The following is a 24,601-nucleotide window of genomic DNA, read 5'->3' on the forward strand; positions in this document are numbered from 1 at the left end:
AAATGTATTCATGGTCAGTTTTTATTAATTAAGAGAATCTTTCACAGATAATATCAATATAATAATTACAGGTATAAATAAAATGAGATTAGTGCTTGTTGTATTGTGGTTTGGACCATCTTTTTGAAGTGCACTTCCCATTTTAGACAAAATGTGAGGGTGTTCACACTCTGTTTCTGGGTGGTCGCTCCAGCTCTCATGTCTTTTGACCCCTTTAGTCAGACCTAGTCAAACATTTAACACAAAGAGGTTTGGAACAATATTTTTTTTTCAGCCAATCATGAAGTAAATAATGCTCATTAAATATTAATTTACTTTGCATAACAGGAAATCATGCACTGTTTCAGCATCTGAGAGAAAAATGAAAATGCTGATGATGGCAAAGGTCTTAACTGGACCATGTCATTTAATGATTTTGGTTGAGTGATTTTGACTTCCATGCATATTTAGGAGACTTTAAAAATGTCAAAGAAAAAATGTCAAAAGAAATACCGGTATGTCAGTGAAATGATTAACATTCAGAAAATGGTTGTCAATTTCAGGAGGTCAAACAAATCGTGTTGCCCACACACATTGCCCATTACGATATGCTAGAAACATGGAAGCTTTTATAAAGTGCTTTTGAGGATGTTTTTAGGCCTAGGCCTACACGTTTTTCAGGTCTATTAAAAACCTTAGCAATTTGGCCTGCATAATAAACTAATAATACATAAAATGTATTTGTAGAATTCCTAAATTTTTGCACTGAAATACAATTTTCATAATCTTCTCTTGAATTCTGGCATACAAATAACCAACCAACCAAACAGCAGCATCAGTGTCATTAGAACTCCTTCACTTCCGCACTCAATGTGTACCTGTAACCATAGTGACGAAACGGAAGGTGTTATCCCTCTGATTGTTGTGGTAGTAGCCTAACTAGAAGAGCGTTGGCCGACAAGTTTAAAACCTGCTTGTTCACATTCGACAGCGGAGGACATTCAAAAGCGATGGATTCAGTAACATTACTTCTACACGGAGAAGCTGAAGGATACATTCAAAGTCTGGAGAAGATGTCACTACGTGATATCGGAAGCCCAAAGTAACGGTTACGCGAATATCTTATATAAAAGTAACGGTAAACTAAGACAAACACATTAATGTAGAATACCCAACCCAATATTACTGTCGTGTGTGTGTGTGTTTTCCGTGTGTGTGTGTGTGTGTGTGTGTGTGTGTGTGAAGGTGGTTTCGCCAACATGAATTCATTGAGAAGCTGAATATGCAAGCTGTTCTGAATGCCAGTGCCAACCAGGAGGAATTCATAAAAGATCTCTTTGTTTCTCTTGGAAAGGTAATTGGTTGTTTATCGGTCTAATTTGTTGGGGAAAGTGGGGTAATGTGCCAATTTCATATTGATCACATTAAATTGACAATTAAGACATTTATATGACTTTCCTGTATTTGTAGATTTCCTAAGGATACCTTTTATAGTTAATAATAGATGGAAATAGTATTGAAACAAATGTATTCTTGACAATTGACAATAAAGACATTTATTGTTAAAAAAAGAAAAACGTATCTTGTTCCCCACCAATTATATAGGCTAGCCGTACAACAGTTTTCAAAATTGATAATAAAAAAGATGTTTCTTGAACACCAAATCAGCATATTAGAATAACTTCTGAAAGATCATGTGACACTGAATATTGCTGAAAATTCAGCTTTTTATATTAAAATTATTATTTTAAATTGTAATAACATGTCACAATATTTTTTTATGAAATAAGCCCAGGTGAGCAAGATACTTTTTTTTCGATAATATCAATATTACTGCCCCACATTTTATGAACGGTAATAAATGTGTGTGTCATCACTTGATAATTGATCAACTTTTCCCACTGGCACATCTTACCATACTCCCACTTAAATATTTTTAAAAAGCTGATATTTTTGCATACACCTATGAAAACATATAAATGACCTTTTCCAGATACCGACACTGGTACATGCAATGATACTTACAGAAGTCTGGAAACATAAAGTGCTACCCATAATTTGCAAACTCCAGGACTTTAATCCAAAGAGTACGTTTCTACTCTATATGGTGGTAAGTGGACTCAGCTTCAAATGACCTAGTTTTCAAAACCTTGCCAGGCTGTTATTTAAATACATTTTCTTCCAGTCCCTTTGAGTCATAGCATTTTCTCCTAATTTCAGATTCACCATGAAGCTACAATTATAAACCTGCTGGAGACGATTATGTACCACAAGGTAAGCACATATTCACTGAGAAAACAGGTTTTTATATCTAGATTTGTAATTTTTCAAAAATAAATTGTATTGTTTGCACCTAAAGTAGATGGCCTAGAAACTAAGACCACTTTATGATATGGTAGTAATATGAAAATGCATAAATGTTGATGTGTTTTACACATGCAGGAGTCCAGTGAAGCTGCTGGCGATAGTGTGCTTGATTTAGTCGATTACTGTCATCGCAAACTCACACTTCTGGCAGGACGTTCTGTCTCTGGAGAGAACCCAACTGAGGACAGAATTAAACACACACAGCTGTTAGACACGGAATCTGTGCAGGTAAAGAACACTAAGGACTATAACTATAAAGATAGCGTTCTAAATATAAAAGAATAGAGTTCATTCCACAACTAGAACGATAACGGCACTGAGAAACGATATCGCTGGAATCACTTTCAAAACGTCTAGGTTACTATTACTAATGTAACGGAACGGAGACGTTACATCAGAAGTTAACTGACGAATTGGGGATCCTGCTTTAAAGAGCTCGTTTAGAGCAGTGGATGACAAAACTGCAGCACGTGCTTAGAATAAACAGAACATTATCGTCCGCTGGTGTGGATGCTAATATAGTTATTGTTATAACTACCTTATAGCTATTGTTCTTGGTGTAAACGGACCTTTATGTTAACCGTAACTGTTATGTTTTTACCAAAATGTGCATGGGACGTTTTTAGCCTTACACCAAATATTAATTTAACTCGTTATGAAAAGCGTAATTCACATTAGATTTACCAGAACTTGTACAATGTTTGTTACAGGATCTGCAAAGACAAAGTGACATGCTCGAGTTTGACCTCTCTATCAAGGCTCTGTCAGTACTGTGCTACATCACCGATCACATTGAGAGGTATTACAACTACTGGTTATTTAAAGAGACAATATTAAACATTTTACATAAAACAAATAATAAAAATACACATTTAAATACAAATCAATTATAAAATATATTTACAGTTTAAATACATATGAATGCTGAAATTTCCCCTTTTAATGTAGTTTGAGTTTGAGTGTGCTGTCGAGGATGCTGTGCACTCATAATATGCCCTGTGTGCTGGTTCAGTTGGTGGAACATTGCCCCTGGAACAGAGGTTAGTGTGTTTCAAGCATATGTATGATCATATATTTATTTTATTTTTAATTCAAGAACCTCACAGAATCAGAATACATGCAATTCCAGGTTTTTAACTTGCAATTATGTATATTGACTTTATTTCTCACAGTTGCAAGTTGATATCTTGCGATTTAGACAGTATAACTCACCATTGCCAGTTTAAATCTCAACTTTTTTCTCACAATTCCAATATAACTCAAATCGTCGGAAGTCCGAATTGTGAGATATACATGCAATTGTGAGAAAAAAAGTCAGAATTGTGAGATAAATGTTGGAATTACTTTTTTTATTATTTTTATTTCATGGTGGAAACAAGCTTCAGCAACATTTGTTAAAGGAATTGTTCACCCAAAAATGAAAATTATTCCATAATTTACATACCCTCAAGCCATTCTAGGTGTAAATGACTTTCTTCTTTCAGCCGAACACAATGGGAATTAAATTAAAGGGGTGATGAACTGAGAAATCAACTTTCCCTTGAGCCTTTGATATATAAAAGTTCATTGTGATATAAGAATATCCTGTAAGTTTCAGAGCTGAAAACTTCCTTGTTAGTCAAAGAAAAGCTTTTATAGACACCAGGCCCAGAAAACGAGAGCTCTCAGAATATGTAGATCACTGATGTAATAGGATGCAGAAACGCCGCCTCTACAGATAAATATGTGGGCCTGCTTCTGTAGCCCCGCCCACCGACTTGTGGAGCTAAACGGATTGCGCTACCAAGCTATAAACATGCCGAAGAGAGTAATACATTGCGCTGTGCCTGGTTGTGGAAGAACACAGTCCCTGCATAAGCTTCCTTCGTATTATAATATTAGGAATGAGTGGTTCCAGCTCACGTGGGGAAGACATTGCACGTATGTTCATTTCACCGGATTCGTTTGTAAATAAGAGACTGGATTTGCTGACAGGATGATATTACATGAATGCATGAAGCTAATCACTAATGTGAGTAAAAATGTTTTATATGTGATAGTATTGCATTGTTACAGATCAAATACAATGTTACATCGTGTACATGTCTAACTAAACATAACTTACCACTGTCACAGGGCAGCCCAACGTCCCAGGGCTATGTGTTTTCCAGACGGGCTACCAATACATATCATCATAAATAGTGAAATAACATTATTTCCTTGATGTGCGTTGTTCACTCTCTTAACTTGATGTTTGAAGGAAAAATGCAATCGTGGAAGTTTTGATCATGCTGTCTGCAACGTTGGTGCGCACGTATATCCACCGATCAGGCGGGCCAAGTAATATAAAATAACATTCATATTAATTGTGGGTGGATGAGAGATAAATCATTGTGTTTGTTCCGGTGTTCCGGTTGCCGTTTGTCACACACTTTCAAAACAATGGGTGCATCTCAATCAGCTCCCTAGTTCACTAGTCAGGCCACTGATCAGGGAGTCAGCCCATTGACTTATGTCCTGATCAGTGCCCTGAACTAGGGAGCTGATTGAGACGCACCCAATGCCTCACGTGTACTCATGTGGGAGCCAAAGCTCATTAAATATGCAACGCTTATCCAATCCTAGCCATGGACGTTTACTTCCAAGTCTTCAGTGCGGCACGCCCATCAAAACCGACTGTGCCTTGAGAGAGCCTCAAAACCATGGTAGAAAATAGCCTATTACTTATTCATTATGATGTTTTTGAATGTAAAAACCACGCAAACGTCACAAGTAGACCTCAGACAACAGTATATATATATAAAAAAGCCAGTTCATGACACCTTTAAATAATAACCTGGCTCTTTCCAGCTTTCTAATGTCAATGAATAGTGCCCGAGTTTTTGAAGCTCCAAAAAAACGTATCCATCCATCATAAAAGTAATCCATGCGCGCGTTCACGAGAGAGTTGAGTTCCTACTACTTCTTTACTACTTTACTTTATCTTTGAAAAGCAGTGGCCGCTGGTGATAATTATTTTTGGGGGTCGTTTTTTTGGGCAGTATCAAGATGCATGTTGACTAAATTCAAGCATTAAAGAGAAAACAGTGTCTTCACTTTTATCTTTTTACACATTCATTTCCCACATATAATTGAATGAGGAAAGGAAAAACAAAAGAAAACAGCAACAACAGACTAGCATGTTGACTACTTGAACTTCATTTTGCTCTCCTTTCTTTCTGGCCAGCAAATTTCTCAATGACTCTCTGATCAAAGTCAGTCATCAAAGTATAGTGTCATGACGTTGGCATTGTTCAGTTAGATATTTGAGGTCTCTTACCCCCGTTGCTGTCCACAAAACTTCAGTACCGACACTTTGAAATAAAAGACAGGGAAAGCAATAAAGGGCATTGCTAACAACACATCCAGCCAGCCCCTTACGTTTCTCATAACAAGCGTGTGAAGCTCCAAGTGTAGCTTCGTCCTCTGTCACTGGCCTGCTGCTGGATTTGTAAATCGCGTTGGTTCGGGATCCTTTGTCCTTTTTTTTCTTCCAGCGAACGCCTTGTGAAAGAATTTGGTTTAACTGCTGCCATCTCTACGAAAGTGATCATCCATTCCTAACAAGGTTTTGGCGGAGTCGGAGTGACTGTGTCGCCCGCGCACTTTCGCTTTAGTTGCCAAGAACGGAAAGTTGAATGACAGGTGACGAGAACCAATCAGATTGGATAACATAACACGCATCCAATTCTGATCAGCGACCTGCTTCCGGAGGAGGATCTTTAAGAAACCAATTAGAGACCAGATTCAGGTCACATGCTGCCCGTAGATTTTTGTACTCAGATAGAGATCCATTTGTCCGGCGTCCCTCGTGCATGAAACCCATGTAACATATTGAAGAACATATAAAATAGTTAACCGATCAAAGACAGTTTTTATTAAATGCTGAGGCTTTTACTAACAGCCGGCACTTCGTATGAGTAAACGATTTTATTTTTACTTCATTTTTATATCATTTTTGTATACATGAATATTTCTGGAATTTTGATGGGGGCGGCGCCCCAGCGCCCTCTATTGACCAGCCGCCACTGTTGACAAGTGTACAAGGAATGAAAATCTTTTGTGCATAGATCCTAGCAGCAATGCAGAACAAGAAATGTGACATAATTAACTACAATTCTGTCAGGACCACTATCGTCAAAGTGATAGACAATTAGCATATAGTTTAGATTGGTATGGTTCTGTTCTGGGCCTAGCATGGATAAGAGCAGGGAGAGCAGTGATAAACCCCCATAGGGTAAACAGAACAGAAGCAACGATGTATTGCACATAGCAATAATGTCAATATTAAAATGTACAACCTAATTCGGGAATTTAGTCTGATTCACGGGGAATCAGATGCCAAATCCTGACTGGACAAGAGGAGGAGCTGGGGATGGAGGAGGGTAATTAGCTCCGGAGAAACGCGATAGCAGCTGATAATACTGAAGGAGCTTATATATGCATGCTGTGATAGGCATCGTATTCCTATAGGTAGACGTGATCAGCTGACAGTCAGCTGATGCGAGCTTGACTAACGTGATCTGCCAGAACTAAAGCTATACGCTGGATTTATACACAATACAAAAAATAAATGCACTATACATACAATAAATACACTATAATAAGACAATAAGACAGGGGTGCGATGGAAATAGAATTTACGCAATGCACACAAGTATAATTTAAGGATACAAAATAGGCATCCTCATCCCGCGGAAGGGTGACCTTTGACTCAATATATGAAGTAGGAGTTATGACGTAGGCGTATCATAAGTTTAGGTGAGAATAGACGCCTCTCGCGAATGCGCGTATGGCTGCTGCCAGAAGCCAGTGATTATAGTTTATAAAGTTTTAAATATGGATATTTTTCTTACAAAAACCCATCACTTCGCTTCAGAAGGCATTTGTTAACCCACTGGAGTCGTATAGATTACTTTTATAATGGATGAATCCATTTTTTGTAGCTTCAAACTTGGGCAATATTCAATGCCATTACAAAGCTGGGAAGAGGCAGGTTATTATTTAATATAACTCTGATTGTGTTCGGCTGAAAGAAGAATGCACCTAGAATGGCTTGAGGGTGAGTAAATTATGGGATAATTTTCATTTTTTGGTGAAATATTTCTTTACGGTAGGATTGGTAGGTAACATTTTTTGACTGCATAGTCTTTTTCACCCATGTAGGTAGACTGGAGAAATACACAGAGGGGAAGTGGAGGCCCGTCCTGCCTGAAGATCAGCTAAAGTTAAATAAACATGATGGCCAGGTGTGGATGGCTTTACTGAACCTGATGCTCAAACCAGACTGCCAAAGAAAATATGATTTCAATAGCTTTAACAAAGCACAACTTATGAAGGTAAGACTTTACATAGTTGGTGAAATATCATTGGTGGCTGAGCCATTATAGCGTTATTGTTGTGTTTTAAATAGGTATATATAAAATACCTGTATATTAAGACGATACCAGTTTAATAATATATTTATAAACACAAAATATCAAAAGAAGAGGCAATTATCCCACTTTAATTCCATTCTGAATTATACATTTTCTCATAGCCTAAAAGCTCTTATACAGTCTCTGGATATGTACATGTTCTTTGACACCATATATAATTAATTTAATGCCAGTTATGTAACTTTATATTTATTTATATGACTCTGTGTGCAGCTTTGTGGGTTTTTGACAGAGGTTGTGATAGATCAGTTACCAAACCTCATTGATCTCAAGCAATTCCTCAGTCAACTTGCCGTCACAGATCCAGTGGCCCCTAAAAAAGATCTAATCCTGGAACAGGTACTGCAGCAAATGCACACACATACAGATCAAAAGTTTGGGGTCAGTAATATTTTTAAAGTAAATTAAAACTTTTATTCAGCATAGATACATTCAATTGTAAGACTTTTTCATTGTTACAATGTAAATTCTATTTCATTATAAATGCTGTTCTTTTGAACTTTCTATTCATCAAATAATTTAGTAGCAAAACTGGTTTCCACATTGATAATATGTAAGAAATGTTTCTTGAGCACCAAATCAGCATACCGGTATTACCAGTTGAATATTCAACTTTACCATCACAGGAATAAAATACATTTAAAAATATATTTAAATGGAAACCATTTAAAATTGTAATTATATTTCACAATTTACTGTTGTAAATGCAGCCTTGGTGAGCATAGCAGATTTCTATCACATCAAAGTCATAAAAAAATATCACCGACCCTAACTAACCAGTAGTTGGTAACGTCCATTTGGTCACCTAAGACAAAATTAACAAAAACAAAACACTTTTCTCATTCATTTAGGTGCCAGAGATATGGAATAATATTGTAATGGAGAACAGCAACAAGTGGAAAGCCATTGCTAAATTCCAAGTGACGCATGTTTTTAACCCCTCTGAAAGTGAATTAAGAGAGCAAGCTAGCAGGTGAGAATTGATTGATGTTGATCTGGAAATGTCTATTTTAAGGGATGAGAAGCAGTGTTGCCAACTCTTGCGAGACAAATAAGCAACCGCAGCTTCAAAAACAAGCCCAAAACAAGCCCAATATTAATTATATTATTTATTATCATCAATATTATATATATATATATATATATATATATATATATATATATATATATATATATATATATATATTTTTTTTTTTTTTTTTTTTTTTTTATATATATATATATAGTTTTTGATACAAAAATCATCAAATTGCAAAGAAGCAAGAGGTTTGGAGATGGAAAAAGAGAAAAAGTGACATGAAGGCCAATTATGGTAACCCATAGTCGGAGTTAGTGCACACATGTTAGGGGCAGTGAGTAGTGAACACACACACACTGCAAACCTTGAAAAAGATAAGCCCTACATCTCATGTGCACACTATTTGCCCTAAATAGTATTGAAAATGACTGTCACATACTATTTAGGATGGATAGTATGCACATTGGGACACTGGCAAGCACTAAGGGAGCGCTGCAATATAGCCACATATTTATAATAAAATTAATTCAAACCATACCTACTGTTATTATTGGTATACTTGGTTTTTTATAATAGCCTGCAATTATAAATACATTAAAAAAATGTTTTTTTAATTAAATTAGGTGCCTCTCCTCCCTGTTTCCTCTCCATCTATGTTCATCTCTGCTGGTGGCATTGTTGGTAACAATGTATACGTCTATTTAAGTCTACTAACTATCATTACGTGCATTTATAACGTCATATAACTGCACGTGGAATGTGATTTTTCTTCAATGAGGGGGGAGAAGGAGGCGGGATGTATGAGGACGGATTACTACAGCACTTGTATCGTTGCACTGAACGGCTATAAGCTGCGAGAAGACAGTGTCAGTCAATGTATTGGACAAAACAGCGACCATAAATGTAAAGAAACGAAGTTGCTTATTATATTTTCCTAACAAGCAACCGCATTTTTTAAAATAAGCCCAAAAAACCACAACCCGCGACTCGTGATTTTTTAACGCGACTTGCCAAAAAAAGAAGCCCAAAGTCGCGTGTTATACGCGGACTTGGCAACTATGATGAGAAGATGAGGTGCAGTTATAAAATGTTAGTCTAACAGTATGCATATATTCTGTATAAATACCAAGTTCTTCTGTCATGAAACTCGAGATGGTGCAGGCTGATGGGTCCTTAAAGGGCAGGGGCACTAATGCTATTTCATGCATTCTAACTTGCACTGTTAAATTAAAAAAATTTAGTTTGACGTATGACAGAGTATTTATGTGCCAAATACACTCCTTCAGGATTGAAGTTTTGGAAAGTTTTGCCCTGTATGACGCCATAAACGATGGAATTCCTTGTATGGGCAATTCTCTCGAATGAGCTAGTGCGCACATTAACCAGAGCAAGAGCCAGAGCTCTTTAGCTCCGCCCACTGCACGCCTCCACAAGTTCGTCAGTTTTCGGAAATTTTGGTACAGCGTATCTGTCTTTTATAAATATGATAAAACTAAAGACTCTTCGGAGATATGAAGGATGCAATATTAAATTACCATGAGATTGGCAGAAATTGTGTGTTATGTACCCTTTAATGCAATCTGATAACATTTACATCTTTTACTACATGGCAATTTCTGATTGGTCCCTGTCACATCTGCAGCCAATGAGCTTGCTGCTCAGCATTTAAATAACGTCTCGGCTACGGATGTAACCCTCGTTCCCTAAGGAGGGAACGGAGACGTAACGTTAGTGACTAACGAATGGGGGTTTCGCTTAGAAGCCAATCATCTTCGAGAATTTAACAACGCCAAATGGCAGTGCCAATGCCATGGGCATGCAGAATTTGAATGCGTAACTCCGCCCCACCTTGAGATGCGGCGATCGACATCTCGATGCTATCTGGAGTGTGAACGAAACGAACGAGGCGTCAGAGATGGGCCACTGTTTCAGTCCAGCACTCGCGGGAAGCGGTGTGCGAGAGGGGGGTGTGGCCCGAGGACCACGGCACCGCCCTCAGGTCACCCTGGCCACCAGCCAAAGTACCACCTCACTCGGAGACCTCACTTGGAGAGGTAGATTGGGGTGTGGCAGTGGAGACTCTCTCTCCTCACGGAGATCACTGAGTCTCGACCGCGACATCGCGATGGTCACGTTCCCGCAGTGGGAACATGACACATCCACAAACACTGCCCGAACGTGCTGAAGCCCAAACACGTCGAGCATTGAATGTGCCCATAGACAGCAACGGAGATCAATCGCACCCGGAAGTGCACAGGCGAACCGTCTTGAAAAGCTCTTTTTGTGAGAGGAAAGCTCTGCAGAGTGCCGAAGCGCCCAGGGAAAACACACACAGCTGTTGCAGATAACTGCACAGATCAGCAGGCAGGCAATGTGAGATCGCTGGAACGCGTCGTCACACCAACACCCTGGAGAACCGCTCGTCTCGAAGACTGAAGAGAGGACTTCAGAATTTAGGCTTGCAGGAGTGAAGAGATGCTCTTGGCTCCAAAGCAGAAAAATAATGCGATGTTGCCAGCGTACTTCCTTATATACCCACACAGTGGGGCGGAGTTACGCATGCAAATCCTGCATGCCCAGGCATTGGCACTGCCATTGGGCGTTGTTAAATTCTCGAAGATGATTGGCTTCTAAGCGAAACCCCCATTCGTTAGTCACTAACGTTACGTTGTAGTGACTGAACGAAAGGGAACTGGTTAGTGTTTACTATCGCAGTTTGCAGCCCGTTTCCTCTGAAACCCTCCAACTTTCCCAGCTCCACCTGTATAGATGATGATAAGAAATCTTCGGAGAGTTGTCATGGTAGGATTGTTTATCTGCGTCCTTCTGATTAGGTTGGCTCAAACATATAATCTGGATGTGATGGAGAATCTAATCCCAGACAAACCCAAGTGTGGAGCCTGTGGGAGATTGGGTGCAAAACGCTGCTCCCGCTGTCAGGGAGAGTGGTATTGCAACAGGTAAAGCAACACTTGGTTGGTTTTCTGACAAAATGTTTTTTTTTTTTTAAATAGATTTGACCCCTTTATGCGACTAATCAGTTCAGTACTATACCAATGTCCTTAACTTATAAACTAGATGAAGGGCATCGTAATAAATTATAATTGCCCTTTCATATTTTAGCTTTATCTGTAATGGTTCAGGATTATATGATTGTTAATAATTTGTCTGGTATTTCTCTGTAGAGAGTGTCAGGTGAAACACTGGCCCAAGCACAAGCCTGCATGCAAACTCGTGGCAGAGGCCATACACAGACTACAGGAGGAACTGAACATCAGCAGCTGAATTACAGCATCGCTAAATGAGACCGAGAGAGTGATGCTCAGAAGTGCATAAGAACAAATCCACTATGAACTGTCATATTTAATGACACAAATGGAAAAGGACAAAAAGATACAAGAAACTATTCCTGCCAGAACAGCTAATAAAAGAAGACTATGTTTGTATATTGGGTTCAAATAGAGTAAATAGATCATTCCTGATGAAAGCTTTCATATATACATATTCTTTGTAAATGCATGCACATGAACATGATTATATTTTACATAAAACTATTATTTGCACATATTGTTAAATTGATTGATTGATAACTGTTATGATATAACCATTAGTCTCACATATTGTTATTAAATGAACTGAATTAACTGATAAAATACATTTGAGATCCAATCACTTTGATCTTTACTGACATAAAACATATTGCATTTGTAATAAAGGACTTTATTTTGTGGAACACAAAAATAAGAAAATTTGAACAATGTCCTTGCCACTATTTTGTCTGGAGCTCTTAAGCATACATGAATCCTTTCTTAAAATGTATTTATATTTGTACCTTTATCAAAATAAAACCACAAACCATTTTAAGCTGATTGTTTTATTGTAACTTTCACACAGCCTCCATGTTGCAGTGGGATCCCACGTTACCCTGTCATTTCACACACTTTAAAAACAAAACACTTGGTACAAGTGCCTGTGAGTCTCAAAACATGGGTGACAACAAGACCTTGGAAATCTGTACTGTACCACTGCCAAAGAACAAAGGCCATGAGAGACGCTTGAGTTTGTGGATATAAGTTATAGATGTAACATATTTGAAACTTAACAGTTTGAATTTCATTCACAACCCCTTTTGGAATATAAGAAAAGCATTTGGTTTGTACATTAGAGAACTATGTGGAATTGTATGACCACTGTATGCTGTACTGAGAAATTACACACACTGGACATATTAAGGCGAGACACGGCAGGTGAAAACATCGTTTTTTCATGCAGTGGTCAATTTTGAGATTTTGGGCCAGTTTGCTCCCTTAACATGTAAGCTTTCATGTCAAAATAAAAAAAATGTCAACATTACACATTAAGTTGGTTATTTCGTTATATTTTGTCACCGTGCGCCTTTAGATTTCTACCCGAAATCATCAGAAGTTATTCTAGCGCGATCTCTCGTGCCGTCTCCATTCACAGAAACATGTCATGCTTGGTCTCATTATAAAGCTCGCAGTCTCACACACAGCACTGTCTAATCCAAATATGGATATTTCCTTTGTAGAACTAACCAACCGCGAAAGTTTGCAGCCGAACACCACATCTGATTGGTCGATGTGAATTTCTCACGCGCTGCCGCTTGCTTGTGTATTCTCTGCTTGAGAGAAAGTGCAGACAACGCTGAAATCGGCTCATAAACGCTCACAGAAAAGACCAAGTAGCAAGAGCAAGTAAAAAGAAAGTAAACAACAACAGATTAGACGACGAAACCCCGTCAGAATTAGATTCAAATAGTTATAGATGGACATATGCAACAAACAGGGACAGTTCGTCTGCAGTTTTTGTGACTGGTGTTTGTTAAGGTAGTTCTCTTAAGGTAGTTCTCTAATAGCTATTGCTATTAATAATTTATTCATTTATCAATTTCCACGTGTTTTAAATATTATACACTACTGATATTAATTAACTGAATATATATTTTGTTTGTAGGTTGGGGGTTTTATAGAAATGTATGCAGTTATACAGTATAAAACTTTAAAGGCCGTTTTCTCAGAATTAGTTTTTTCTCACACTCAGAGTCAGATATATCCACTTCAAGAGCACCTACAAGTACCAACTTTAGCAGTCTTATGCTGAACTATATTCTGAAGGCTTTTACAGAGGGATTTGTTGATATATCATTCCTATCCTGAGTTATAGGTCCTTTAACTCCAAAAAACATGGCGAAAATTGATTTTTTAAGGCTATTGTCAGTATTCTCTAATTTACTAAAGCACAAAATAAGATATCCAGAATCCCCTCTGTAAAAGCCCTCTCATCTAACATGTCAACAAATAGAACCAAGAATTTTAAACATGGTCCTTTCCAATTTCCAGATTTTGTTTTTGGAAAAGTATGCAAATGAGCGTATATTTAAGTATATAAGGCCTCATTTGCATATTAAAACATTAATTTACACAAAACTTGTAATACATTTTTTTCTTATGTTTATGCCAGTAATAAACTGGAGAAGTTTCACAGTGATATCTTGTAATTAAAAAAAAATCCCTATTCACCTGTAGTGTCTCGCCTTAAACTATTTTCATTATTTTGATGTGGACACAAAAAATATGTAAGACACTCAAAAAAAAATACAAATACAACAGAAACAGAAATCTTTGCTTAAGATTAACTGATCTATAATAGTCATTTGTTTTGGTTATGCTTTATTTTAAGGTGTCCTTGATACATTTAAGTACTGAGTAATATTAATTAATCACATGTACTTACCATAGGGTTATGGTTGAGAATAGGATTGGATTTAGGGTTAGCTGCATGTAACTGCACAATTTACTATAGTTATTACTATAGTAAGTACATGTAACATGTAACAAGGACACTGAAATAAATGAGTTACCTTTGTTTTTAGTTGTGTAATTGTCTTGTATCAAAAGGACTGACATTTCAAACATATAGGATCAATCAGTCTTTTAGGACATTGGCTTCAGATAATTTGTCTTTCCAGTGCATTTGACCTACCGTTAGCAAATAGTTTTTCTTTTACTATGAAATGTTTTCTGAAACTAATACTTGATTCATTCATTGAATAATACAATGTAGAAAAAAAAGTAACATTTCACAAAAGACAACTTGATAAATGAAGTACTTCACTTGTCTACTGTAAATACTTCAGAATCTGGTTTGACCATCAAACACCATTTCATGGTTTCATAATCAAGAACCATCAATACATTATCACAGACTGATATCACAGACCTTTTTTGCCCCTTTACATCGCCTTCAAATGTTAAAAAGACCTGTACAAAATCTAGATGTACCCACAATTATGTCTAAAGGATGTTTTATAAAATATTAACAAAATACATACAAAACTTTCAAAAACTTATTGAAAGTGTAAAAAAGAACAGATTGCTGTTTACCATGTATGATGAATTGTACGTAGAATATGCTTGAAATTCTTCAATTAAGGTCTGAGAATGTTTTATTGTTAGAAACTGGAATACACATTTTCCCTTTTTTCCTGTCTTCGATTGTCGTCCTCAGAATTTGACTTAAAGACAATCCCTGACTAAAAAAAAACAAAAACAAATATAATTTAGACTCGTAAAAATAGATTCAAGCCTTAAAAGCTTGAGATACTGTAACATGCGACAGAATGTGATTGAATGTCTTACCTTGCTAAACTCTATTTAGCTCCAGTTCTCAGTACCACTGTAAAAGAAAAAAAAAAGAAAAATTCACTAAGACTTCAAAAAATGACAGTATTTCCAGTTACTTAATTTATACAAAGATGAGGAATGACAGGAAGTCAAGCAATAAACAGTGAGACATGTTACTGGAAAACACGTGAAAGATCAGTTAACAACACAAATTATTTCGGCGAAGAAGGAATGTCACAACAGTGGCAGAAAAAGTGGCAGTCCATAAGTAACTTTATGAGTCATGTCCATGACTGTAGAACATGGAATAATTATTAAAGGTAGAATATGTGTTGCCAAGAAAAGTGGAAAGATGGAAAGGAAAGAATGAACATAAAGTGAGGAAAAATCAGACGTCAGCAGTAAAAGAAACAAGAGGAATGTGGACGAATGTGTTTGTAGAGGAGACGTATGGACATGATGCAAAGATAGAAAAACGAATGGACGAACAGATAAACTGTTGAAAGGTTTTGTACCTGTAGGCTGCATGTACGGCTGCATACCCCGTGTGAAAGTATGTATGTGTGTGTGAATTTGTGTCACCAGTCCGGCTGTCTCGGGGGGGCTGAGGCCCGAGGATACCACCTCATTGTATCATAGGATGGATAGCTGAAAAAAATACAGGTTCCTTATAAATAAACCTTTTGAGCTTGGAAAGTCTTTAGTTTAGCTCCAAAAAAAACACAGAAAACTGTCATGACTGCGTCCGAAACCGGAAAATGCTGCCTTCGGAAGATGCATTGCGAGTTAGGCAGGCATCAAGGTATGTCCGAATCCAATGTTAGCTTCACTTCCTGTCTCCTGAGATACCTTCATCTGATACATTTTTGAAGTATCGTTCACTTTCTTTGATATCAAACAATCCTGTGTGACAGTGAGCTAAAAACAAAGATGGCGTCTGAAAGTTGCAGTTGCTGGTCAGTTTGTGTTGATGTCATTTGTGAGAAATTACTACTGTAGTAATTAAATATTCGCTTAGTTCTCACCAAAGTTCTCTTTATTTTGCTGTAGATCATTAAACCGTTACGCTGCCTCAGAAGTCTGTCCGAAATCAGTTTTGTGAGGTGCCTTCGTGCACAAACGCTGCCTGGAAAGTTATTGCCTGATTAGCAGTGAGGCAACAAGTCAGCTGAATAAGTTTTCGGACGCAGCCGATAAATATGGATAGAGATGCATGCCGAGAAACGAATGTCATTACAATTACACTATTCAATATTTGCATGCATTTCATGTTTTTGATAGATTGAATAAGGTTTCATTATTAAATATAGCTGCAAGCAGCAATTATCGGGGCCAAGCACAACAGAAGCAAACAAGGAAGCTGGCAGCAGACCAACTGCAAAAATGAGGAAAGACATTTGGAGACAATTTTAAGAAAAAAGGTTGAAAACCCACATTAATTCATTGAGTTGTATAGAGCCAATTTCATGTTTTGTCTAATAATAGCGCCACCAAGTGATGCAGTCCCATCACTTTTTTTGTGTGTCCTCAAAATTCCTCCGTACATAAGCGTGACAAATTTGCTGAAAATGTCTCTTTTCATTCAGGAGTTATAGGCATTTGTATTTACGAGCTTTGATGGCATTTTTTGCCACTTACTATCCACATTTTTACATTTGAGTCCGATATCCTTCAGGGCATCGTGCCGATGACCCATACCGAGTTTCGTTCATGAAATACAGCATTTTACTACAAAATTGGGACCCACTTTATATTAGGGGGCCTTAACTACTATGTACTAACATTTTAATTAACCATTTGATACAATGCACTTATTGTGTACATACATGTTTTTACATTGTAGTTACATTTAAAATAAATACCTGCATGTAATTACATCTGTAATTCATTTCTGTAGTTACATTTGTAATTACACAGTTGACACTTCCCTTACACCGAACCCTCCCCTTAAACTTACCCATACCACCACACCTGTCCCTAACTCTACCCGTATCCCACCTCAATATCGGCAAAGGTGTTTTGCAATACAATTTGAACACAGTAAGTACATTGTACTTATTTTTTGATGTAAGTACATAGTAGTTAAGGCCACCTAATATAAAGTGGGGCCCAAAATTGAAATGGCTGACACCTAAATGAAAAAAACAAAAATGTTTTTTTTTATGACTTTTGGGGAAACCATTTAGAAGTTATAAGCAAAAAAGACACATTTTAAAATATATATTTTGACCAGTAGGTGGCGCTGTGCCGGAATGCTACATGTAGCCTCATGTCATGCTTGGGATGACATGTTTGGTCTGAATATGCCAAAGCGTTGCGGAGATATAGCCTTGTGTCCAATTTGGCGTGCTTTTCATCAAATTCGTTTGCACGTAATTCGAGAACGGTTGGATTTATCAAAAAGCTTTTGATTCATTTTTTCCAGCATGTTCTGTAGATGATCTGATTCGATTTTTCATGAAAATCGGATAAACCATCTAGGAGGTGTTCGTAAAAGTAGGTTTTGTGGCAGGAAAAGTTGGGGTGCAATCGAATCGTATTGAGCCAAGGAATCAGAGGGGAAAAAAATTGTTTCTAATCCTTATGGTTTAACATTTTGGACAAGTGGTGGCGCTAGAGAGTTTGATCTAGAGACACCAAATTTGCTGTAGTTAATGTTGGGACTGTCCTCTTTCTGTGTGCCAAATTTCATAACTTTCCCGCAGGCGGTTCAATGGGCTGCCATAGACTTCCAGAGCGGAAGAAGAAGAAGAAATGGAAGAATAAAAAAAACGCCAATGGGCACAATAGGTGACATTGCACCTTTTGTGCTTGACCCTTAATTATAACAGATAGATCAATCAAAACAAGTAGGAGTCCACTGACATAAAAAACTATGCTGATCGTTACATGACATCCATTTTCTTGTTTTGGCCAATGAAACAATACGATTATAAACATCTATGCTATTTTTTATTTAAAGCTAAATTCAATTAAAAAGAAACACTAAAACTCTGACTAGAGTTTTGCTAAAGTGCATGCAGGCAAGTATTATAATATACAGTATGAAAGACGCTAATTGTGGAAGTCCAGCACAGTCTGTGAAAATGGTCCATACAGTACATACATAAAAACATCCATGCACACAATTGACTTCTATAGGCACTCAGCCATGACTGATGATTTCAGCATGCATAGAGATGAAGAGGTGGAATAAACTCTACCTGCTCATCACGGGGTTGTTTATGCCATATAAAGGCTCACTATGATAACCACTGACAACAACATCCATACTACTGTAAAACAGGGAATATAAATGTAAACATCAACTGCTTGTAACATGAACATGAGATGTATGAACGAAAGAGTGAATGAAATTTATAGAATGAACAAATATATAAAGATAGTACTGAAGGTTTGAAAGGTGCAATGATAAGATGAAAAGTTATCAAAAAATAAATAAATGAAGAAATTGATGAAAAGATGAGAAAATAGAAAGAAGTGGTTGGTTATCAGAACGTGAACAAATGGAAGATATGGAAATAAAGAGTGGAGGAAGTTGAGGACAAGCTGAGCCATAAGATGACTCTTAAAAGAAGGAAACAAGGTTGTTGCACACCTGTGGAAAGTCATTCAAGATTCAGTTTAGTTGCAGTTTTTTAGAAAAAGCATTTTATAAGGCCCTATTTCACTTCACATATGACAGGTAGAGCGATCTTGTAGTGTTAACTCACTCATCATAGACGTCCTCAGTGTCCATCCTGCGGTAGAATTTGGCAAGTTTTACTGACATGATGATGCTGGGAATGAGTAACATACAGCATCCTCCCAGACCAAACCAGAAAGTGTTCTAAAACACACAAATGCACAAGAGAACACATTAGCGTTGATGTCCATAACAGCTCATATAAATACGTTTATTAAAAAAAGACTTAAACACACACAGACAGTATATAAAAAAATCTGCATATGTTTTAATTTAAAATATGAAAAAGGACAGTATATACAATACCATTTAAAAGTTTGAGGTCAGTAAGATTGTTTTTTTAAATATTCATCAATGATGCATTAAATTGATCTCAGAAGTGACCTTAGAGACATTACAAAAGATTTCTATTTAAAAAAAATAATAATAATTCTATTCATCAAATAATGACGAAAAACAGTATCGTCTCCACAAAATATTAAACAGCATAGCGGTTTACATAATTGATAGTAAGAAATGTTTCTTAACCACCAAATCAGCATATTAGAATGAAAATTCTGAAATAAGTTACATTTTAAAATATTCAAATAGAAAACATTTCTTTTAAATTGTAATAATATGTCGCAATATTACTGTTTTTACTGTATGTTTGATCAAATAAAGCCTTGCAGCCTTAGTGAGCCTTATTAAAAAACTTTAAACTAACTGTTTACATAATCCGTGCTTTTTCTATCCTAATCTAACGCTCATCTTGTTGCCTAGGTGTGATAAATCTCTGTGTTAAATGGATTGACCCCATCTGCAGGGATGTTCTGTGTATAGTAGTAAACAACAACATTGTACAACCTAAATGGCAACACTTTACCATACGGTCACATTCATTAAAGTTAGTAAATGCTTACCTATCTAACAATGAGCAACGCATTTGTTACAGTATTTATTTATCTTTGTTAATGTTAGTTAAAAAATACAACTATTCCCTGTTAGTTTATGCTAGCTCAGGTCCATTAAATAATATTAACAGATACACCTTTTGATGGTGTCAAAAAATTCACCAATAACTAAACTTAACAATTACTTCAATGAGCTCATTGTTTCTGCCTTAAATTATACATTGTTAGCTAACTGCATGATTTGTATATGTACATTTCTGAAATACATTACTTGGACATAGTCACCTCTGATAACAGATCAAAATTGTAATGCTGCTTTGAAATGATGTGTTGTGAAAAGCGCTATACAAAAAAATGTGAATTGAATTGAACTGAATAGTAGTAATCCATTAGTAAATGTTGAGAAATTAACATTAACTAAGATTGTTTAGTGCTTTATAAGTATTTTTTCATGTTTAGTTCATGTTAACTAATGCTAACAAATGGAACCTTATTGTCAAGTGTTACCACATAAATGTTAATATATATTTTAAGGCCAATTCACATCGTACAGACAAACACCAACAAACAAGTTGGCCGTTGGATTTAGAATTTCATGAAAAATAACTGTCGTGGTCACACTGCTCCAAGAGACACCAACAAACGCTGATTGAACATGTTCAGTCGGGTGAAAACAAACCCGGACCAACAGCAACAAGCGCCGACAGGGGTAACACACTGATCCGACAAAACCCAACAAACGTGTGTGTTGGCATTTGTCTGTGTGGCGTGAATTTGCCTTTGAATGCTGATAATGATGACAATTTCTATTTTTGGGAAGTACCAAATTACATGGCCCTGTTAATGTGAGTGTGTGTGTGTTGCCTTAGGATTGTATATTTCTGTGAGTTCATAGTTTTTTGTTAACACACACACACACACACACACACACATCAGCATACGCACTGCAATAACATCTCTCTTCCGCTGCATCTGGGAGCTCAGAGTGTGAACAGTGACAATCTTGTTCTGCTCTGTGTGTGTGTGTTGGGGGACATTCATGCATATGCTGCACATGTTCATGGGTATATCCAGTATGTCTCGCGAGTGTGGCTTCTTGCATTGGTTTTGTAAATCATACCACTGAGTCAACAATGAAGCTGCAGGCTACGATCTCTAGCGAGTCCACGATGTTGCTGATGGGCTTGCACTGGGCAACCTCCATTGACAGCTGTACATACAGAGACATACATTAGTATATAACTGATTTAGTTGCAGTGTAACATGACAAAGTGCTGCTTTAAGGAAAAGGCTGGACTTTATCTTTTCTTAGCATACTCACTGAGTGCTTGACCCACTCCGTATATTGTGAAAAGTATCCCACAATCTTCTTAATGAATTTTCCAGTCTCCTATGACATTTTTTACAACAAAAAAATCATAATAGAGCATTTAAAAATGAGCTATTAGAAATATATACTTGACATTCTTCTTTCAGATGAATGCAATCAGAGTTAAAAATGTAAAAAAAAAATTTTTTTTAAATGTACTGGCTGTTCCAAGCTTTAAAATGGCAGTAAATGGCTGTTTCTATTTTGAAGTCCATAAAAGTGCATGTATCCATCATAAAAGTGCTCCACATGGCTCTGGGGGGTTAATAAAGGCCTTCTGAAGCAAAGCGATGCATTTGTGTAAGAAATATATCCATATTTAAAACTTTACAAACTGTTATCTCTAACTTCTGCTAACTGTCGTACGCGCTTACACGAGAGACTGGCGTTCCAGCGAATGATGTAGGACACAGGCGTAGCGTAAGTTCTGGTGATGAACGTGGAAGCACAGAGTATAGAGCAAAACAAAATATGGTTCTCGTGAGAACTACATTCTCACCGGAGCGTCCTACGTCACATGCTGGAACGCCAGTCTCTTGTGAATGCACGTACGACAGTTGCACGGATTACAGTCTTCTATAAAGTTTTAAATATGGATACTTTTGGATACAGGATACGCATCGCTTTTCTTCAGAAGGCCTTTATTAACATCCCGGAGCCATGTGGACCACTTTTATGATGGATACATGCCCATTCATTGCCATTATAAAGCTTGGAAGAGCCAGGACATTTTTTTATTTAACTCTAGAGGGTGAGTAAATAATTGGCTGATTTTCATTTTTGGGTGAACTATCCCTTTAATGTCATATATTTACTTGAGAAGCCAATTGTATATCTTGTTTTAATGATGTTTAGATTTTTTTTTTTCTGGAAAACATCTCATAATTAAGATCTATGCAGTCTATGTTTCTATGGATCAAGATTTACAATTAGTAAATTAATAAATTAATAGATTAAAAAAAAGAAAAAAAAAAACGTATTTGTACCTGTTTGACCACATGCGAGACATTGTTGGCGATGAGATACTCTGCTGCCTCAATGGCATTCAGGACATTTATCACTTTAATCTAGAGGAAAAAAACATGAAATTATTCACATAATAATTATACAGAGTCCCTAAAATCAATTTGGACACTTTAACCATTCCTAGCCATGTATAAATGTCATCGCAAAAAACCAAGTGGCATTTATTTTATAGAAAGATTTACATAAAATTGTGTGCATTTACTGGACTTACAGGTAGTTCTATAGATGTTTTCTGAAGCAGTTTGATGCTTTGACCTAGAGTTCCCTACAAGAAAAAACACATACATTCTACTTAAAATAAATCATTCAAATAACAATTCAAATAAATACTATATACATCTCTTACAATCATGGCCAACCCCTCAATGAGTCACTGGTTTCTTCTATGATTCTTATTCTATTAAATAATTAAGTCAGGATCAAGCGTGTTCTTTTGAATACAATTATTTAGTCATTGCAATACAATTTCACACCAAAAATTGCTGACAAATCACACAGTACAAACACAATGACTCAAAAAGAAGACACTTACACAGACTTGCAAACACAAACATTTACAGAACACTTCTGAACTACTTAAGTTGTCCACATTTACTGAAACACGTCTTTAGAAGTACATCTTTTTTTGTTTTGTTCACGTCACATGATACCAGCTGTTGGCTTACCCTTGCTTTCACAAATTTCTTTGGTTCCATTTGAAAAAAATAAATAAATAGAATAAAGAATACAACTTAGAATAAAACTTTCTATGTCCTCATAAACCAAATAGCTTAAAACAGGAACATTTTGTATTGAAATTCCACAAAAAAAAGTTTTCTGTTAGTGTTAGATTGTGGGTTAGAGATTTTTTAACTAGCTGTGTTTATATGAAAAACAATAGAAGTAAATGGTGTGTATGTGTGTGTGTGTGGTTCAGATATTCCCTGTCATGGGAAAAATCGTTCTTATTTGTATTTACAGCAACAGAAACCTTTGGCCTTGTGGGGACATTTTTGGCTCCAAAAGGAAAACAGCTTATAAATCATATTAAATTATGCATTTTGATGTAAGTGTGTTTTACCATAGCTTGCTCCATTGGCACCACTTGGTCTTTGTGGATCTGTCTGATACTGCTGGCATGACCCTTGAGCGCATTCTCAAGAGCCCCACGTGGCTAAGAAAGAAAGTGATAGAGAGGTACATTGAAAATGTATAGAATTGTCCCTCCCTAAAACAATTTTTTTTAAACTTTCACTAGTTTATAATAAACATAACATTTCCACCACATTTTGAGTTGGAAATGACATTTTTGGAATAAAATGTATAAGACAATAATCTTACTAAGGCTAATTTCAGAGCTAGCATTTTATTTTGTACGAAATTGAATTTAATTATACAATTAAATATTAAATCCAATTTAATTTAATTGTTGCGATATTGTTGGTCGAGATTTGTAATTCGTGTAAATTGATATAAATAATTTTCATTCAATAAATATGGTTCATGCTTATTTCACACTTTGTTTAGATTTAAAATTTTAATATATTAAGATGAATATTTATATTTTAAGATTTAACTAATAAAATATTCTACTGTAAAACGCATAGACTTGCAATACTACAGGAAAACTCTTCCTGTAGTATTGCAAGTCTATGCGTTTTACAGTAGAATATTTTATTAGTTAAATCTTAAAATATAAATATTAAATATAATATACTTATTAATTAACTATACACAATAATATCTATTAACAAATAGGCTCACTTCTCAGAATAACATTTTATGTCCAAGTGCTGTAAAAGGCCCTCCGTCATATTCCCATAAGCACACGCACACACTGCAGCTCCACACATCCAATAGGTGTGTGTTTTCACCTCATGAATGCAGGGCCTATGTCCCTCTACACTGGAGGGGAGACTGTCATAAGTTTCAAAATGTTCCAGAGACTGACCTCTCAGTGTTAACTGACGTGACTCACTTTGATACATAGAGTAAATAATATCTGACCTAATGAACTGCTAATAACTTCACGTGTTATAAACAAGACATTAACCGGCTGGCATTTTTACCAGTTGAAAGTGATTCATTTGTATTTGACTCACCAGTTGGTCTGCTTGAGCTTCAAGTTCATTTGCGTAGGATAAAAGATCCACAACTGTCACTCCTTTATTCACCTGTCAATGAA

General features: G+C 36.4%; 2 protein-coding genes across 2 annotated transcripts in view; one reads left to right on the forward strand and one right to left on the reverse strand.

Moving 5' to 3' along the window:
- Nucleotides 1-989: 989 nt before the first annotated feature.
- On the forward strand, nt 990-12,105 carry zmynd10 (zinc finger, MYND-type containing 10; the record flags this gene model as incomplete). The annotated part of the gene is given in 12 exon segments (XM_079811774.1): nt 990-1,081; nt 1,225-1,333; nt 1,973-2,089; nt 2,200-2,253; nt 2,422-2,574; nt 3,057-3,145; nt 3,295-3,388; nt 7,536-7,703; nt 8,016-8,141; nt 8,654-8,775; nt 11,655-11,780; nt 12,006-12,105. Coding segments are annotated over 12 exon segments (1,350 nt in total).
- prom1b (prominin 1 b) overlaps nt 11,829-24,601 on the reverse strand; it is a 43,338-nt gene continuing 30,565 nt past the window's right edge. The window contains exons 18-26 of the mRNA XM_079813169.1: nt 24,519-24,590; nt 23,498-23,590; nt 22,649-22,702; nt 22,398-22,478; nt 21,364-21,432; nt 21,163-21,252; nt 19,178-19,293; nt 15,480-15,516; nt 11,829-15,373 (exon numbers count right to left, since the gene is read on the reverse strand). Coding sequence (XP_079669295.1) covers nt 15,495-15,516; nt 19,178-19,293; nt 21,163-21,252; nt 21,364-21,432; nt 22,398-22,478; nt 22,649-22,702; nt 23,498-23,590; nt 24,519-24,590 — 597 coding nt within the window. The 3' untranslated portion in view covers nt 11,829-15,373; nt 15,480-15,494. The remainder of the gene's footprint in view (nt 15,374-15,479; nt 15,517-19,177; nt 19,294-21,162; nt 21,253-21,363; nt 21,433-22,397; nt 22,479-22,648; nt 22,703-23,497; nt 23,591-24,518; nt 24,591-24,601) is intronic.

The sequence above is a fragment of the Gobio gobio genome (assembly GCF_949357685.1).
Source record: "Gobio gobio genome assembly, chromosome: 3".
NCBI lineage: Eukaryota > Metazoa > Chordata > Actinopteri > Cypriniformes > Gobionidae > Gobio > Gobio gobio.